The following is a 20121-nucleotide window of genomic DNA, read 5'->3' as shown; positions in this document are numbered from 1 at the left end:
AAATCGAGGGTGCTAAGCAAAAATATACCAGGTAGAAATTATTATGAAATCTAAGAAATGACTTACTTTTTTTCCTGAGACTTTTAAAAAATGATTTGTAGTACTCTACTCTGTGTATCTCTTACTTCTCTGCAGACTCTGTTTCATTTGTTGTATTTAAATGGAGTTTCCCTCCAAATTACACCCTTCAGCGTATCGTTTTCCCTCTCATTCTCATGCATTTCTTGGATGAAGAATATCTCTCTAAACAAGATATTTCATAGAAGTGCACAATATGAAAACAAAGTCAGCCTTGCATTGGTCCATGAAGTCACCTCACGACCTTTGCTGTAAACAGTTCTTAAGATTTCCATGAAACTTACTTGAAATTAGGAAGTCTGTCTTCAGTTTCACCTTTACCTTATATATTGATGTTATTCAAATCATTGCTGATGTAGTTCTCTTACTGACATTCCTGTTTTTCAACAGCAAACTGAGAATCTTTTCCTAAACATCCTGTCATGGTTGTCTTTTTGTTGTTGTTGTTTTATTATTCATATATGCATACAAGGCTTAGGTCATTTCTCCCCCCCTGCCCCCACCCCCTCCCTTAACACCCACTCCACCCCCTCCCTCTCCCCCCAACCCCCTCAATACCCAGCAGAAACTATTTTGCCCTTATCTCTAATTTTATTGAAGAGAGAGTATAAGCAATAATAGGAAGGAACAAGGGTTTTTGCTGGTTGAGATAAGGATAGCTGTACAGGAAAAAAAAAAAAGAAAAAAAGGATAGCTGTACAGGGAGTTGACTCACATTAATTTCCTGTGCATGTGGGTTACCTTCTAGGTTAATTCTTTTTGATCTAACCTTTTCTCTAGTTCCTGGTCCCCTTTTCCTATTGGCCTCAGTTGCTTTAAGGTATCTGCTTTAGTTTCTCTGCATTAAGGGCAACAAATGCTAGCTAATTTTTTAGGTGTCTTACCTATCCTCACCCCTCCCTTGTGTGCTCTCGCTTTTATCATGTGCTCATAGTCCAATCCCCTTGTTGTATTTGCCCTTGATCTAATGTCCACATATGAGGGAAAACATACAATTTTTGGTCTTTTGGTCCAGGCTAACCTCACTCAGAATGATGTTCTCCAATTCCATCCATTTACCAGCGAATGCTAACATTTCGTTCTTCTTCATGGCTGCATAAAATTCCATTGTGTATAGATACCACATTTTCTTGATCCATTCGTCAGTAGTGAAACTCCCACTTCTTGCTTTTTGTCACCTAGCATTGCATTTATCTGTAAGTCATCTGCTGGTTTACTTCTCCAGGAGGCAGGACCTTACGGTTGATGCAGACCAGAATAGAGGATGCTGGCCAGTATACTTGTGTTGTAAGGAATGCAGCTGGTGAAGAAAGAAAACTCTTCAGACTTTCAGTATTAGGTACTTGTGTAATTTGTGGTATCTAAGTGAAAAATCCATTCTGGACACCAAATTAAAATTTATTTAGAGTTTGAACTCATACCTATGTGTTGTTTGGCCCGTGGACCATGACTTTTGGCAAGAAGTCAGTGTTAGAATTATTTGGAGACGATCAGTCAGATTAAAACATTTAACTGCCATGTCTTGTTAGTTCACAGTTGATCAGCAGTGTTCTGAGAAGCTGAAGGACTTGTTTAATGTGAGCATTTTTATCTATACTTGCTATTTATATTACAATCAAATTCAGTGTAATTGGACTCATGATATATAATTGTATAATACATATTAAAACTAGAATTGATCAAATGACATTTTGACACTCTAGTGATCAAGAAATAAGTGAGAATTTGGACACTTGTTCTAAACCTTATAGCTTAGTAATCACAGGTGTCTACAAAATAGCATGTTAGAGTTGTAACATTTTTTTCTATGTGCGTGTGTGTGTGTGTGTTTTTAGTACCACCTCATATTGTGGGTGAAAATATATTGGAAGATATGAAGGTAAAAGAGAAGCAGAGCATAACACTGACTTGTGAAGTGACAGGTAAGGGGGTCAGCTCTCATTCATCTGGCATTCAACCCATTCAGTGATACTCATCACCTCTACTATATTTCCTAATTAGTTGAGGAAAAGTACAGTTACTCTAAATAAGCATTTCAAATTCAGTTGTAAAACTGATAGAAATGTGGAGATAAAAAGGAAATTCTTGAAAGAAGGAAGGGAGAGAGAGGAAGGAATAAAGGAAGGGAGGAAAGAAGAAAGGACAGAAGGGAGAAAGGGAAGAAAGAAAAAAAAAGGACAGAAGGGAGAAAGGGAAGAAAGAAAAAAGAAGGACAGAAGGGAAGGGAGGAAAGAAGAAAGGACAGAAGGAAGGGCAGGAAGCAGAGAAGGAAGGAAAACAAGAAAGGAAAGAAGGAGGGAGGGGGGGTTGGAAAAGGAAGAGCACTGGTCTTTTCTTTCCATTCAATAAATAATTATTTTCATTATTATTATGCTTTGACTTATATGTAAGATTTTCTTGCTCCACCTCCTATTATTTTTGTTTTCTTATATTTCAGCTCAAAGAAATCAGTAGAAATTTGGATAGAAGGGTAACATGACTTGATGGGGGAAATTACCCAAGAATAAAGCTATCACTGTTTGCTAGCATCTTTGCATATTACAAAGACAATAGAGACTAAGAAAAATAAAAATTTGAAAACCAGTTTCCCTATCTTTTACCATCCAATTGGCTTGTTCCATGTAATCAAAATAAATATATATCTAAGAGAATATTTACAAGCCTGTCTTTTTATTGTAGATGACCTTGCGGTTTTATTTTATTTATTTATTTTTATAAATTTTTATTTATTATTCATATGTGCATACAATGCTTGGGTCATTTCTCCCCCCTGCTCCCACCTCCTCCCTTACCACCCACTCCGCCCCCTCCCTCTTCCCCCCACCCCCTTGCTACCCAGCAGAAACTATTTTGCCCTTATCTCTAATTTTGTTGAAGGGAGAGTATAAGCAATAATAGGAAGGAACAAGGGTTTTTGCTAGTTGAAATAAGGATAGCTGACCTTGCAGTTTTAAAAGAGCAATGAGAGTAGCCTACAACATTTTATGGAAAGCTAGTGTTTAAGAAAGGGTTGATAAGTTTCTTATTTCATTGCTTCCATGCCTTGTGTGAGCAGTAAATTTAAATAAGCAAGGAAAGGCAGATATAAAGAGTGTGACATACATGATTACCTCATCTGTCTTTTTTTCTAGAAACGTGATAATTAACAACTGCTGAGTAGAGGGCAGTTGCCTACATTTCATAGCGTTCCCTACTCGTTCTTTCCAGTTTTATTGTCACCCTGTCTCATCGTTAATGTGTCTTACTTTTAAATTTTCAAAAAAAAATTCTTTGAACATTTTAAATTTAATATTTAACTTATATCTGCTTTTAAATCATTTTAAAATTTTGTCTATGGACTGTAAATATTAAAGAAAAGATTAATGTATTCATATCTCATCTACATTTCTAAACTAGAATCATGGCATAACCAAAATACCTGCTTTTGAATTATTTATTGTAAGTTTTGCTTTTCTACACCTTTTTCTCAAAAATTTAAAATCTTTAAAAATTTTTCATATGAAAAGTATTCATAATATTTCTAATAAAAGTACGTGTTCCATTCTTTATAAAAGATAGTTTCTATGAATACATGTAATTATCAGAGCTAAAGCATGATACGAACGAACTTAGTTAAAGCACAAAGAATCAATTTAGAATCTTTTCTCTTAGAGATGAAAACTAACCTTCATTTGAAAATGATTTCTAATCTATTGTAAACCTTTAATGATATCATAATCATTATCATATAAAAGAAAAGTTACTTTGTTTTAGGATGAATGGTTGCTTCATTGTTTTAGAAATAGAATATGTAAAAAACAAGCAAAAGAGTACAAGTTGCCTTCTTTCAGTGTTTGTTATTTGTAGACCTGACTATCCGGGCACTCTCAGAAATGGTTTTTCTTACAGGGAATCCTGTGCCAGAAATCACATGGCACAAAGATGGACAGTTTCTCCAAGAAGATGAAACCCATCTCATTATGTCCAGTGGCCGTTCCCTTCAAATTACCAATGCCAAAGTGTCGCACACTGGAAGATATACATGTTTGGCTTCTAATACAGCTGGGGACAAGAGCAAAAGTTTCAGTCTTAATGTTTTTGGTGGGTGTTACCTTTGCTTCAAATCTTGAAGACTCAGCTATGACTATGGACTAAAATCTTTTCTTTCTCTGTTGACTTACTATTTCTATCATATTTCTTTTTTAAAAATTTTTTGTTGCGCTGGGTAGGGCACATTGCGGCATTAATAAAAGTTCTTACAATGTAGCAAATATATCATACTGGAATTCACCCCCTCCATCTATCTCCTTTATCTGTCCTTCCCCTCTCCCCTTTTGGAATAGTTTCAGCAGGTATAATTTTTCCATTTATATGCATGTTTACACAGTATTTGCACTATATTCACCCTCCCACACCCTTCCACCACCTGCTTCCACCTCCCATTGGTATCAGCCTCCCCAGGCAGGACCTGTTCTGCCCTCCTGTTCTCCAGTTTTTCAAAAGAAAAAAAAACATTGTTGCATGTTTAAGTTAGCTACTCAGGGAGTTCACTTGTGGCACTTCCCTGTATATATGTGTTATAACCGGATTTGGTTCATCTCTTCTTTTTTTCTTCTTTGTTCCTTAGTCCTTTCTTGTGGTTGTTTTACATTAGGTAAGGGGCAGTATTTCTGTATGTTTGTTGTTTCTCCTTCTTTCATTCATTTGTTCACAAGTTCATTCATTGTTATGGTATACTTACTGCGTTTGAGGGAAGTTATGCTTGTTTTGTGCAAGGGGTAACTTTGAAGAAGTCAAACATTAAACATGTGGTACTAAAGGATAAAATTATGCTGGTCAAAAAGAAGTAGGTAAACAATGAATGAGTTCCAGGCTGAGATATTATTCCCTTTCTTTGTGAGCCTGTCATTATTGGAAATTGTCCTTATTATAGTCTCTATGACCTGAGAGTAATGAAGTAACTACATTTGATACCTTTGTTTCTTACAGCTTCAAAATTATGCCTGTCTCAGAAATGTCATTAAAAGAGACTCTTAGTTTCTGCTTTTTTTTGAAATTTAAAGTATATCATGTAAAGGTATTATATATGATTACTAATATCAAAATAATTCCATATGTTTGTATGCAAATTTTTGTAGTTTGTTTGTTGATTTGTTTATGTGGTTATTGACTGCACTACTTGGGGAGTGGATACATACTCCCATGCACAGGAATAGAGAACACAGGCCTTGGAGAGTTTGCAGTGAAAATGAGCATAAGAGAAGTATGAGCAAGAAAAGTTAAGTGAAATATTAGATAAGGTATTAGTATCAAGTGAGTAGTATATATAAGTAATAGTGTATGTAAATATATATATTGACATATATATATATTGACTGTAAATCCCCATGGTACTGTTAGCCCAGTACCCAATGTAATGTTACATAAAAAGATATGTGGATAAATATGATTGGAAGTTTATGAGCCATGGCTAGAATTATGCCCAGCCTAGGATTACCTCCTCTCTCTGTAGCTCATTGCTTCTTTTAGAACTCTTCTTCATGCCTCATTCCTCACAAGACTGATTCATCTCCCAGTACTTACTCATTTAAAAATCCTGTCCTGTTTCCTTCCTGAAAACCTAAGTAAAAACCCTGCTCCTGGCTGTAATTGAGTCCATATCCAATGAAGATTGCTTATTTTTTATTCTAGGTATCCTTAGTCATGCCATCTTATTACACCACCTTTCCTGCAACCTGCCCCTTTCTGGTTACTTACTGTTCCCTTGTCATTCTCCCTCATTCATTGAAGATTAACAGATCTGAACTGAAGCCTTCTTTTCTACCAGTTTAATGAAGCTGAGGCTCTTCAAGTTTGTGTGTTTGCAATTTCCAGTCTCCCTAGCCTAAACCTGAGTGTCTCTACCCTTTCTTTTTCCAGAGGATGAGTTCCTTCTTGCAGGTATGCCCTTGATCCTGAATCTATCCACCTTCCTTGATGTATCACTTATTCCCACTGAGTGCCCGACTCAACTTCACCTTCTACTGTTTCCACCCCCTTATATTTTAACCACTCCAAGTCTATACTCCATGTCCCACTAAAAATAGGCTTCTACTCACACCATTTTTGACACTGCATGAGAAGACCTATCCTGTTGCTAAGTTCAACAAATATTTTTCAGTCCTGATCTTAATGTTTTATACACAGTTGACTTCTTTCTCCTTGACCGTCTTTTCTACTTATCATTGCACACCTTTGGTTGTTCCCTGTCTCTCTTCCTTTTTGGGCTCTCACTTGATTTGTCTCTTAAACATTGAGATCCCTAGATGTCTGCTCTTACTTCACACTCATTACTCTAGATATTCTCTTCAAGTAATACAGTTCATTCCCAAATGTTTAACAATCATCTCCTATACACTGGTGACATTTAAATTCCATGCCTGCAACCCATATCTCTCTTACAAGGTTCAAATTCCTTTGTAGAATTGTTTGCTGGGATTTCTACCTGAAATATAGGCTTAAAATTTAAAGTTTTCAAAACTAAAAAAATAAAACTTCCCCTCTTAAATAGGCAAATCTTTCTATATGTTCTTTCTATGCTTCTTCATTACAGTTTAACTATGTTCCCAGGGAAGAAAATTTGGACATTATCTTTGACTTCAATTTCCAATAGTCTTCCCCCAATTCTATGATAAGTCCTATTAAGTAAGGCCCTTGGTCTCTCTTTAGTTGGTCTCCCACTTTATGCCTTCTTTCAGTGCTCTAGTTCAGTCCTCATTATCTCTTCCAAACAGATGTACCTGTCTCTTAGTTTTGCTTTTAGTACTAACCAGTTAGAATCCATCCTCCTTCTATTCCCTACTTGCCCCTCAGCGTTTCTTTTCTCTTTTCTTTTTTTTTTTTTTTTGGCGGTATGGGAGTTTGAACTCTAGGCCCCATGCTTTCTAGGTAGATGACTACCACTTGAGTCATTCCACCATACCCTCTCATTGTTTTTATCCCTCTGTTCCTGATAATGCTGCTTATTTTTCACTAGCATCCCTTCTTTCATCCAATAGACCTCTAATCCTCTAAGGTGCATTTTAAAACCTTCTCTCTAAAGGCTCTTTCCACCCCACAGCATAGACTGTACTGACTGCTGTGCCTCTGTTTGCCTTACACTAATCCGTGTTCCACACTGTCCTTACTCCATCTTGTTACAATTCCATTTTTATATGTTGCCTCCTCCCTTGCCCTGTGAGCTTTTTAAGGAATCTCACTACTTTAGAATAAAATAAAAATGATAATCAATTATTTTTATAACCATTTAGAAACGAAATTGCACAAATAAGTGTGATGGCAATTTAGAAATGTATATAGAATATTTGTAAAGATATTTCACTAATCAAATTTAAAACTTTTTTTTAGTATCTCCTACAATTGCTGGTATAGAGAGTGATAGCAGCCCTGAAGATGTCATTGTTGTCCTTAACAGTCCCACGTCTTTAGTCTGTGAAGCTTATTCATATCCTCCAGCTACCATCACCTGGTTTAAGGATGGAGCTTCTTTACAATCCAACCGAAATATTCGTATTCTTCCAGGTAATTTATTTACTTATGATGCCTAAGATGCATCTATGTCATCTACCTTTATAGGAAAGCAGGGTCATTGGTTATTTTTTATGAAACTACCTATGTTGTTGGTTGTGTTATGTTCTAATGACATTTTACTGTCTGTGTTTCTGTATATATTTTGTAATGTAAAATACCAAAAATTACTTTTTTCTTTGAAAGATCAGAAAAATACCTAAGTTTATAAAATGCCACAATTTAATTAATTGCTAACATATATTGTAATGTGGAATGACAAAAAGGGTAGGAATTCATTTCTTATTGATTTGAACCTTCAAGGAGAATTGGCATTTAGACTGAGTTTATATCTCTTTAATACCTGGCAATATGTATGAAAATAGAAAGAATTGAATAGTATATTTGCTGGATTTAAGTCATTTAAAGTCTTATGTGGAGGAGAAATATTATGTAAGAAAAGCTTCTTAACAACATGAATTTGTGAATAATCATGGGTTATAAATAGTGAGGGGTTATGAAAAATGGAGTAATGGCAAGTATTATAAGAATTTAACAATGAAAATAGTTACCTGGGGCTATCAGAGTGCTCAAGTGGTAGAGCACCTGCCTAGCAAGCATGAGGTCCTGAATTCAAATCCCAGTACTGCAAAAAAAAAAAAATAAATAACACAAAACCCAAAGTTGACTGTGGGCTGTAGTGGTCAGAAGAAGCTTTGTTGCTTAGTTAGAATGTGGACCAGAGTTTAAAGTAAGTTTCAAAATTTAGTTGATCAGGGTGAGTTGGGAGAGGTTTCAGATCCATCAGGATGATTAGTGTGAGAAAGGTTTAAACAGAATGGCTAGCCCATATGTAAGCATTAATAAGTAGACTTCTTCTCAGCCACTACTTGAATGGAAACATTGTATTTGTGTTGACAGAGATGGGCTAGAGATAAGGTCAGGAAGAAAAAGTTGGAGGTCATATATTGAATGCCTGGATTAAAGAGTTTTGACATCCTGCATTAGACACTTGTATGCCCTAGGAGAGTTTTAAGGAAGAAGACACCATAATGAAAAGTGTGTTTTAGCACAATTAATCTCTACCACTAGACCAGGTAGATGAGAGGAAAAAGGCAATTAATGCAGAAATATAAAGAGAGTAAAAGAAGGAGCTTATCTAGAGTGGTGTGCAGAGGCAGGGGCGTGTCAGAAAGGGAGTGAGAATCGTCACTGCAGAGAACCTCTGGGGACCTAGGGACTGTACTCACTGGCCATGCAGTGCCCATCTATACTGTACTTAGTCTTATATGAAGCATCTACTGTAGATTTGGCATATATAAGAAGAAACATGTTCAAAGTCCTGTGCATACTCTGTTGCCACTGTGATGTCAGAGATTCTTTGATGTTCCATGATTTTTTAGGAGGTAGAACTCTGCAGATCCTGAATGCACAGGAGGACAATGCTGGAAGATACTCTTGTGTGGCCACTAATGAGGCTGGGGAAATGATAAAGCACTATGAAGTGAAGGTCTACAGTAAGTTCTGAGGGAACACGATGTTCCATATCGTCTTTAACTATAACTTTTTCAACCCCCTTTTTCATTATGGTTTTATAATTGCTTTATAATGATCATTAAAGACTCTTATTATCTAGCGCTCTTCATTAATGATGGAAATTGAACATTAAGCCCGTGACCTCAATTGCTTAAGGACATGAAGACCCCACTCACTCTGCTGGACACCCTCTCATTGATGACCTTTTACTGGCATATCCTTAAATTTTTCTATTTTCCCTTCTGACTTCCTCTCTGGACTAAGTTATAGTAGTTTCCAGTACAAATTTGTTATCTAAATGCATATGCCCTAATCCAGAACCCAAAATGAGATCGTCAGTGATTTGGGGCTATTGCAGTGTACATTCATCTATAAATGAAAGGTAACGGTAATGCTGCCATTAGTGGGACCCACATTTCAAGATTTTTATTCCCATTTTTACAAAGAAAGAATTTTTTTTTTCATTTTTCTTTTATTATTCATATGTGCATACAAGGCTTGGTTCATTTCTCCCCCCTGCCCCCACCCCCTCCCTTACCACCCACTCCGCCCCCTCCCTCTCCGCCCCCCAATACCCAGCAGAAACTATTTTGCCCTTATTTCTAATTTTGTTGTAGAGAGAGTATAAGCAATAATAGGAAGGAACAAGGGTTTTTGCTGGTTGAGATAAGGATAGCTATACAGGGCATTGACTCACATTGATTTCCTGTGCGTGGGTGTTACCAGAAAGAATATTTTGGATTATCATTTGTTCTTTGACTCAGTACCAGCAATAAAATGCATTTTATGGCTCATGCTTAGTCTTTGCCTGTGGGTGAGAAACAAAGGAAACTAGCTGTTCTCAGATGGACATTGGCCTCACTGGCAGTTTTACAATGATGAAGGGAGAGAGATAGTTTTCTTCACATCCTGTATGTGAATACTATTGTTTCCTAAGGTGCTTACTTAAGACCTTTCTGAAAGGTCAGCATAGGAAATACTCCTGTCATTTTCTTGTTAAATAATCATCACTGTGCGTTCCATGGTATGCCATGTATTTGAAAAACAACAATGCTTAACTGTGTAATATCCATTTTAATGCAGTTCCACCCATCATCAATAAAGGGGACCTTTTGGGGCCAGGTCTTTCCCCTAAAGAAGTGAAGATCAAAGTAAACAACACCCTGACTTTGGAATGTGAAGCTTATGCGATTCCTTCTGCCTCCCTCAGTTGGTACAAGGACGGACAGGCCAGTCACAATGATTTTTATTTACTGATAATTCTGAAAGAATAAGATAGCCAGTTTCAAAAAAGAAAACAGGCACAAGTGATTTGGAGAATCATTGTGACCTTAAAAGTAGCCAGCTCCATGCTCCCAGAATCTGAAACTGCTAGGAAAAGAACAAACAAACCTGAAAGATGTTCTACAGTTTGGTATTGTTCCATCACTGGGATGTTTGTAGGTTTGTGCTTGTGTGTGTTAGCAGTTGACTATGAAAATCTGGCTACCTTCCCACTGGAGAAGATGGGGAACAGTGTATCTTTTCTGTGGTTTCACAAAATTAGTAAACTTTTGAAGAGAAGAAACACATACTCTGTGCTTCGCCAGATGGGTATGAGTATTAAAGTTACTCAGGATCTTCTCTAAATACATGTAACACTTTCATAAAAGGTAACATTTTTATATTCCCAAATAAGGGAAGGGAAAGCTAAGATGATGAAGAGCCAATATGGTTTCCTGGGGGTACTGAGAAACATTAAGTGAAAGGCAGGTCCTTCCTTCTCTGATCTGACTTTGAGACCACACACCCAATTTCTCACTCAGCTTTTGTTCTTCCATGCATGTTATAAAGACATATGTGTTAGTGTTCTTAGGCCAAAATAGAGTCTTAGCTGCTGTTAACATTGTTTAATACAGATGTGAAATAGCTAAGCTGCTGTTTATCCTCTTTTTCACATAATCAACCAAATGGCTAGTTACTTTCCAGTCGTACAAGTTCAGGTCATAGCCATGATTTAAGATGTAGGAAAGACGTAGCTTCATTTTCTCAAATCCCAGATGGATTTGCAGCTCAGAAAAAGAAAAATCATCTTGTATAAAGTAAGCAATTTTCATCTGGAAGGCATCGAAAAAGAAAATATAGAACTCCCACCATGTTCTGTTTGTAGTTTCTTTTCTGACTCTGAGCATATTTCATAGGACAATATCAATTCTATTTAAGTTTACTTGGAAACAAATAATTTCGTTGTCCTTTGAAATTATAGTAACACTATTTTTAATTTTCTCAAAATCTTTTTCATTCTTTATAGTTACTACACATATTATGCATGTACACATAATAACTTAGTAAAGACTAGAATTTCAGTAGAAATGAGGCGGTTTTTAAAATGTCAGAATGAATGGTTAAATTTCAGTTTTGAACTCAGATCCTGAAATTGGTCGAATTATGATTGAAACTGCTAAATTTTTAGCATTTGGGATTGGCTCCCTAGAATATGAGCAAGAAATACTGTTTTAATATATTTTCTATATCATTTCTTCTGTTGCTTCTTTCTTTACATGAGCAACAACTGCAACTTGAGTATAGCAGTGTTTTTCAGAAAACCACAAAATATATTGGTAGTATTGGCATAATACATTTTAATAGAATCTTTTAGTTTTATTTATTCATGCCCTGAAGTTTCAGTTTGAAGATAGAAAATTTTAAAAACTGTCCTTTTTTATATTTGATATAAAGTTAATAAGGATTCATTGCATTCCAAATTGTTTATTAAGCACCTGTTATTTGCAAGACATTACTTTAGGTATCAGGGAAAGAAGCAGAAAAAAAATCTCTGCCTGTATAAGTTTGCGGCTACCAAAACTAATAAACAAGCTGATAAAACACAGACTGTATCAGGTGGGTCTGGTGTCACACAGAAGTGTCAGTCAGGGAGTGTGATCACTTATTTAAATAGGAAAATTCCCGTGATAAGGTATTATTTAAGCAGAAACCCAAAGAAAATGAAGGAAGCAGACGTAAACTATCAGAGGGGAAAATATTCCTAAGTACAACGTTCAGCAAGGGCAAAGGCCCCAAGATATTGGGGCTGGAGTGCAGTAACCAACAGGAACACAGAAGATAAAGTCAGAGTAATATGGGGCTGGATCATAGTGCCCAGTAGACCAGTGTGCCCTTTTTTTCTGATGGGAAGCCAACTGGAAACTTTGGACAGAAGATTAAAATGGTGTGCTATGACATAAGATTTCAAAGATTCCATTGGCTTCTATAGATGATGAAGAAAAAGGGGTGAGTTCTGCAGTTGTTAACAGCAGTCCAGAAGACAAATGGTCCTTGTTCGGAAAAAAGTAATAACAGGATGTAGGTTGTGAAAGAGAAATGAGTCCAAGATTTTATATGAGATCATTAGGAGAGTGATATTGAGAGAAGAAATACAAAGCTTAAGCTTTCAGGTTCTCCACTTGGAAGCTGAGGAGGAGGGACAAAGGGTAAATAAAGGTATCTGAAAATGAAACGAGGGAAACTATATCAGATACCACTGACAGGTGAAGACTTAGAATTGGAGCAATAAATCTAGCAACATGCATGCCATTGATGACCTGACAAACCTTTTTGGTTAAGAAGAGATTAGTTCAAAAGCATAGGAACTAAATTGAACACAGCATGTGTTTATAATATTTTAAAATAATTTTCTATAAAGGGCAGCAGAAAATGTGGAGGTAGGCTGCAGCAAGAGATTGGTTTTTTTCTTGTAAGATTGAAAGTAATAAGTTGAAGATGAGGTAAGTGAGAGAAGACACTGGAGGGATGTCCTTTGAGTAGACCTAGAGAGTCTCAGAATGGGCAGAGATTGGACTTAATCAGAGTTAAGATTTTTCAAGCAGAAAAATATATAGAGAGAAGAGGTGAGGGAGTTGAGGGCTTTTTCAAAGAGTGATTATTATGATAGTCCTTTTCTGGGTAAGAAGGGAATACAATTGGGAGGAAAATGAGAAGCAGTGAAAAGATTGCAAGGCCAGTGGAATATGGGTCCTCCAATGCGGTCAAACTGGAGTTGGAATTCTAGAGGAAGTGGGTTAAAAAGTTAGGAGGTGGTAGTCAGAGAATGAGCTCTTGAACTGAGAGCATGAGGTGTTCAGTTACTGTAATAATCAGGTCTAGGTATGATTCTTCTACATAGTGGTTGAGAAAGGGTGGGGGACAAAAGATTTAAAGGACACGAGGCCAGGATCTGAGAGAACACAGCTTTAGATGACTGTCTGTGGGTATTGAAATCACTATAAATTATGAGAACAATGTCATTAGAATGAATGACAGTGAACCAGAAGCTAAAAGCTTCAGGAAATGAAAGGAAATGTAATAGTAATTTTAATAAGACTTCATAATATCACTAGCTTAAATATTTTTGCTTATAAAGTAATGGTGCATCTGAATAAATAATAATTTATACCAAACCAGATTGTGCTAATACTCTCAATTTTTCAGAGAAAGTTTAGCATTTCTACACAATTACCTAGAAGACACACACTTTGTAAATACTAAATGAGACTACCTGGTATGATGATGATACCCTGAAGTATATTTTTTATCATAAAAAAATATATAAATGCATCACTCATAAATACCTAGCACAAACGAAAGCCATGTCAGCAATAATTTTCAATAAAAAGTTTCCTTGCTCCAAAGCCAATTTAATCTAAGTAGATTAATTAGTCCTATCTTGAATGGTTTGCATAAAATTTTAATTTTATTTATTAAGGAATCTTGAAAATGATTAACTGCTTGTTCTTTTAGAGGATTTATTAGAAAACTTAGTACTAATCTTATTATAATTGAATTATAGCTCCTTAAATCAGATGATCATGTTAACATTGCTGCAAATGGACACACACTTCAAATAAAGGAAGCTCAAATATCAGATACTGGACGATATACTTGTGTTGCATCTAACCTTGCTGGTGAAGATGAGTTGGATTTTGATGTGAATATACAAGGTAACACTTTTATGCTTATTACATGATCTATGAAAGTAGTGGAAAAGGCATCTGACTTGCCTTATTTTAAGTTGTCTTATTTCCTGTTGGGAATAATATAAATTCATTAGTGGAAATTTGAACTCAAGAAAGTTAGGAAGAGGCTGGGTGCAGTCGCTCATGCTGCTGTAATCCCAGCTGCTCAGGGGGCAGAGATTGGAGGATGACAGTTTACAGCCAGCCCAGAGCCAAAAGTATGTGTGATCCTACCTCAACCAAAGACTGGGCATAGTGACATTTACCTATCATTCCAGCTACATAAGAAGCATAGATTGGAAGCTCGTGGTCCAGGCTGGTCAAGCCATAAAGCAAGGCCCTATCTCAAAAACAACCCAAGCAAAAAGGGTTGGCAGTGTGGTTCAAGTGGTAGAGCATCTGCCAAGCAAGTGTGAGACCCTGAGTCCAAACCCCAGAACAGGAAAAGGAAGAAGAAAATGATCTCATCACCCAAAATTACCTCTGTTTATTGTATTTCCTTTTGATATTGATAAGTATATACTTCATTTACAGAATTAGAGCGTACAACTGGATGCTTATGTGACATTAGTGTGGAGAGTGGATTATGAGAAGCCTGTGAGAACTGGACATTAACACAGCTGTACCCAATGTTCTGTATGCTGAGTTTGGCACAGCCCCAGCCACAGAATAGGGCAAGAATAAAATGCAGAGCAGCTGCTTTTTCTAAGATGTTTATCTGTAGGCTGAGATTGGCACAGCCCCAGCCACAGAAGAGGAAAATGCAAAACAGCTGCTTTTCCTAAGTTGATTGTGTTCAGAGAGTAGCAATTGCAGGTTTCTATTGTTACAATGTTATCTCCCTCCAGAGAGCTGTTGCGCCATCTCCCTGTTTACCACTGGATATAGAAGACTTGCTGGAGGAGGACAGTAGGCTTTTGCTTTTGGCTTTAGGTTTTTTGGCTTTTGGCTTTTTGGATGTGGGAGGCTTTGGGAAGGGAAAAGCATTGTTGAAGGGAAAAGGATTGGTGACAGGAAATGAATTGCTGAAGGAGAATTGCTAAGGAGGAGTTGCTAAAGAGGGGTTGATAGAAAGTCTGCACAGAGAACTTTATACATAGGCTTTAGAAAAGCTAAGCTAAAGAAAACATGGGACAGTACAAGTCTGAGCACCAAGGCTTTAAGAAAACTAAAGAGAGAACATGGGACAGTGCAAGTCTGGGGACAAAGACTTTATTTAACTGAGATTATGCTGAAGAATAGCTAAGAGAAAACATGGGACAGAGCAAGTCTAAGGAAAGAGACTTTAAAGAATAGAAAAGACTTTTAAAAGCAAGGTTTTAAGGAAAGACTTTAGAAGCAAGGTTTTAAAGAATTGTAAAAGAGTAAGGCCTTAAAGAATAAAGATAGAGGAAAGAAGCAGAGTAAATGAAGAGAATAATAGAGAAAGGAAGCAATGAAGGTTGTGCATCTCCACCCTAGCGCCTAACACACCTGGCCCCAACTTTCTGTCTGTCTGTCTATCCTGTGTCCTTTCTGCATCTCCCGTTGCCACCCAGTTAGCCCCAGTTAGGTTTGGTAGTAACAGGAACAAGAGAAAAAGTTCACTCCACATTAGTATTCCCCTATGAAGTGCTAAAAATAACAGACAGAAAAGCAGTAAAAACAAAATTCCAAGTAGCCTTTGAATTTGATGATAATCACAGCTCCTACAAGCTTGTGACCTGAGAAAATTTCTTGAATATCCTAAGCCTCTATTCCTCACTTAAAATTAATGCCCTGTAGAGTTGCTGTGAATACAAAATGAGATGAAGTATAGCTGCTCTTGGAAAAGTGACTGAAAAATATAACTGCCATTGAAATTGGTGATACTGTTTTTCTGGAGGTTACTATTATTCAACATGATTATTTTTTTTTGGTTCTGGGACTGAACCTGGGGCCTCACACATGTTCAGTAAGCTCTCTACCCCTGAGCTGTGCCCTCAGCCCTCAGCACAATTTTTAATAACTAGACCTCTTTCGTCATTTAAATATTATCCAAATATTTGTTTACCCAGACTCCTATTATTGACTATCTGTGTTGTTTCCAACCTTTCATTACTTGTAAATAATGCTACACTGATCATCTGTATACATAAAAGTTTTCCCTATCTTGCTTTTTCATAAGTGGGTACAAGTAGAACGTTTAGGTATTAAGTCATACACTTTTTAAATGTTCTTGATGTATAGAAAAATTGCCTTCAAGAAATTTAAGACTTTTTCCCAGAAAAGTATGAAGAGGACTTTTTAATCTTGATTGCATAAATTCTTTTAGACTCTTTAGGAAGACAGATGCTTTCAGTTGAGCCAGTACTTTTTAGTGGTCCCTCAAAATTAGTCTTTGTTCTAAAATCATATTCCTTAGCCTTGGTCCTTCCTGAGAGCAGACCCCTGTATTGTCCAAGTGTTGGAGCCCTTTCCAGAGTGAGTAAAGCAGGGATGTAGCCTTCTGAACCCTGTATTCTTTGTTGTTCCACATGAGGGCTAGTTGTGACGTCTGTCTCTGTTTAGCTACAGATTAATGTTGGTAGATGTATAAGTACTTGAATGAATTTCACACTGTCTAATTTATTATGTGTACAAATCACTTGTCAAAATACAGTCAAAGTCTTTATTTAGTGGATTGGCACTGAATCTTTGCTCTTGACCAAAGTCGAATGCTTTTTTTGTTTTCACAGTTCCTCCAAGTTTTCAGAAACTCTGGGAGATAGGAAACATGTTAGATACTGGCCGGAGTGGTGAAGCCAAAGACGTGATTATCAACAATCCCATCTTTCTTCACTGTGAGACAAATGCTGCTCCTCCTCCTACACTGACATGGTACAAAGATGGCCGCCCCCTGACTTCAAGTGACAGAGTGTTGATTTTACCAGGTATAGATTGACACCAAAGGTGAAAGCGTGAATCTCTACCAAATGTGTCTCTTCTTGTTCATGACTGGCTCTCTGGCTATGTCATTTAACTGGCACATAGGTTGCTGGATGCCTCTGGTATTCATGTGACTTCCATTACCCAGCTGGAAGAATGTAGCTTGAGGATTTAGCGGTAGGATAGAATATCGTAGTAAAATTTTTAGATCTTCTGCAGGGTTACTATCAATTTATGAAATCCTGGCCTACTTGTGCCTCCTTTGCTCTTCCAATGTAATGAGATAACCAGTTTGGCTGTATACATTACTTACCTAATTTCTCATACATACTTGCAAATAGTTTCTACAAAATTTATCAAACACAGTTACCATAAGGAAAGGACAAAGATTATTAGTTTCAAATATTTAGTTATTGAATACTTTGTTGATGGAAAAGGTGTTTAAATTGTCTTAGAATAATACTTTGGAGGATTCAAGGTCATTTTAATAAGCATTCAAATGTCAGAGCTCATCAAAACTCACAAAACTGTACATTAGGTCAGGGCATTAAATAAAGATATATAAAATTGACTTGCATTAAGTGAAAGAATATCTTTAAAAATAAAAAAATGACAGGAGACTAAATAGACATCATAACTATATGTAATATGTGATCCTAAATAGATCTAGGTTGGGGCAAAATGGCTATAAAAAGCATAATGCAACAATAATGAAATTTTACTAGGAGCTATGGATTCAATAGTACTTTGTATTAATTTTAAATTTCCTGCTTTTGATCATTACATTGTGATTATTCAATAGATTAACCTTGTTCTTTTGAAATACAGATTTATGAGTATTTAGGATTAACTCTCAAAATAACTCTCAAATGGTGCAAAAGCAGATTATATGCCTGTGACAAAGAGATACAATATATGGCGTGAAATATAAATAATTAGTAAGCATGGATAGAAGTTTTATGTAATTATTGTAACTTTTCTCCAAGTATGAAATATTAACATAAAATGTTTTTAAAGCCATGCATTGTGGCACACATCTGTAATCTCAGCTACTCAGGAAGTGGAAGTAGGAGGATCAAGAGTTCAACATAGGCCCAGGCAAAGTTAGCTAGAGATACTCTCTGAAAAACAAAACAGACAGATGGGGGCATGACTCATGCATGACTCATGTAGAACACTTGCAAACGTGAATCCCTGAGTTCAATTCCCAGTACTTCCAAAAAAATTTTAAAAATTAAAGTTCACAGAGCTATTATTTCAAGGTTGTATGTATAGTGGTATACTTTATATTTTTAAATCCCTGGATATTATCTTCTCAAGTAAATTCTTGTAGGAAACACTGCAAATGTCTATTCAGAGTACTCAAAATTGGGCAGGTGGTAAACACTTACAATCCCAGCTACTCAAGAGGTAGGAGGATCATGAATTTGAGCACCATGCCAAAAAAAAAAAAAAGTATTAAAAACTGCAATGACAAGACTTCACTGCCTGATAGGATAATCTCCCATATGGGTCATGTTTACAAGTGCAGAGTAGCATTGTTCCCTCTAGGAAAATTTACATAACTATTCATTTCTCAGGAAGCTGACATATTACAACATTGGATTACTGTTTAATAACACAGTGTTTGTTGTAATAGTGGAGAGTATCTGAGATGAAGGTGAATGGTTGGGTGAAGTAGGAACCTTGAAAAAAGATGTAAGGAAGTCATTAGACCTGAGAAGACATGTCTCTGTTATTGTCTGGGTCTCTGGAACATTTGGAAAAGTAAACACACCAGGCTATGTTTTCAGGAGGGCAAGTGCTGCAGATTCCCCGGGCTACAGCAGATGATGCTGGGAGGTACACATGTGTGGCTGTGAATGAGGCGGGGCAAGATTCCCTTCAGTATGATGTCCGCATACTCTGTAAGTTTGGTTTTTTTGTTGTTGTTTATCATTCATGCTGTCACTCAGAAATGTCTTTCAGGAACTGATGTTTGTAAGACGTTACTCTATGCACTTTAGAGACTATAAAGATAATCAGAAACTGATAGCTCTTCCAAGGAACTAATTGTCCTATAGACAGATTGAAAGCACATTAGTTAGGACTTCTGAGGTCTCAAGTAATAAAATTGCTTAAACCTGAAAAGAAGAGAATTCATTGAACTTGTGAATCTGAAAAGTCCCAGAATATAGCCAGTTGTAATCAAGTCGTCGAGGTCACACATACTTTACCTTTCTTTTTACTCTTGACTGTATTTTTCTTTATTGATATGGCTCTCATACTGATTCCACTGGATAGCAAGTTGGCCTCTAGCAGCTCTAAACTTACATCCTCCCAATTTCATATCCGAAAGGAAATTTTCTCTCCTAGTGTTTATTTATTTATTCAACAGTACTAGGGATTGAATTCAGGGCCTCATGTTTGCAAAGCAAACACTCTACCACTTGAGGCATGCCCCAATCCTTTTGCTTTTTAGCTTGTTTTTCAGATAGGGTCTCATGCTTTTGCCTGGGCTGGCCTCAGACCTGGATCCTCCTAACTCTGCCTCCTGAGTAGCAGGGAATATAGGCATATGCCACTAAGCACAGGTCTCTCCTAGTGTTTATAGTCCTAAAATTGACTTTCCATGGTTTTAGTGGACAAAGTGTAAGTAACATATCCACCTGTAATACAATTACAGATTCAGAGGGGTTGCATTGTTCAAATTGACAAGGACTAATTCATATGCCCACTCTGGAGCCAGTCATCTCCATCTGAAGGCATGGACAGCAAGTGGAAGAAGTATGGTATCTTTAAGGGAAAGACAAGTGAAACAGGAGCAAATAGATGTTCTTCTGGAAGAAGCTGAGCTAGACAAGTGGCAGAAGGAATCTGTAGGAGGAGGTCAGAATGAAAGATTTCATAGAGGAAGAAATTAAATGATGTGAAATTATTAGGCACTCATCTCAAGTGTAAGGTGACACTGAGATTTTTATCCCAAGTAACTAAGAAAGTGGTAGCAAGATTGATGGAAATAAAAGACCTGGGAAAACATCACAATTTGGGAAGGAAGGAAGTCAGTTTCATTTCTGACATGTTGAATTTGACAGAGTTCCAAAATACTTAGGTATAATGTTAACTG

General features: G+C 36.7%; 1 protein-coding gene across 7 annotated transcripts in view; it reads left to right on the top strand.

Moving 5' to 3' along the window:
• The window catches only part of Hmcn1 (hemicentin 1), a 441079-nt gene that overhangs the window by 321218 nt on the left and 99740 nt on the right, over nucleotides 1–20121 (top strand). For all 7 annotated transcript variants that reach the window (XM_074047247.1, XM_074047248.1, XM_074047249.1 and 4 more), the window contains 9 exons: nucleotides 1304–1417; nucleotides 1914–2000; nucleotides 3967–4158; nucleotides 7444–7617; nucleotides 9006–9119; nucleotides 10222–10367; nucleotides 13964–14114; nucleotides 16826–17020; nucleotides 18809–18922. In XM_074047247.1, the coding sequence (XP_073903348.1) occupies nucleotides 1304–1417; nucleotides 1914–2000; nucleotides 3967–4158; nucleotides 7444–7617; nucleotides 9006–9119; nucleotides 10222–10367; nucleotides 13964–14114; nucleotides 16826–17020; nucleotides 18809–18922 (1287 nt within the window). The remainder of the gene's footprint in view (nucleotides 1–1303; nucleotides 1418–1913; nucleotides 2001–3966; nucleotides 4159–7443; nucleotides 7618–9005; nucleotides 9120–10221; nucleotides 10368–13963; nucleotides 14115–16825; nucleotides 17021–18808; nucleotides 18923–20121) is intronic.

Source organism: Castor canadensis, chromosome 11 (assembly GCF_047511655.1).
Source record: "Castor canadensis chromosome 11, mCasCan1.hap1v2, whole genome shotgun sequence".
Taxonomy (NCBI): Eukaryota; Metazoa; Chordata; class Mammalia; order Rodentia; family Castoridae; genus Castor; species Castor canadensis.
This window is presented reverse-complemented; position numbering and strand designations above follow the sequence as displayed.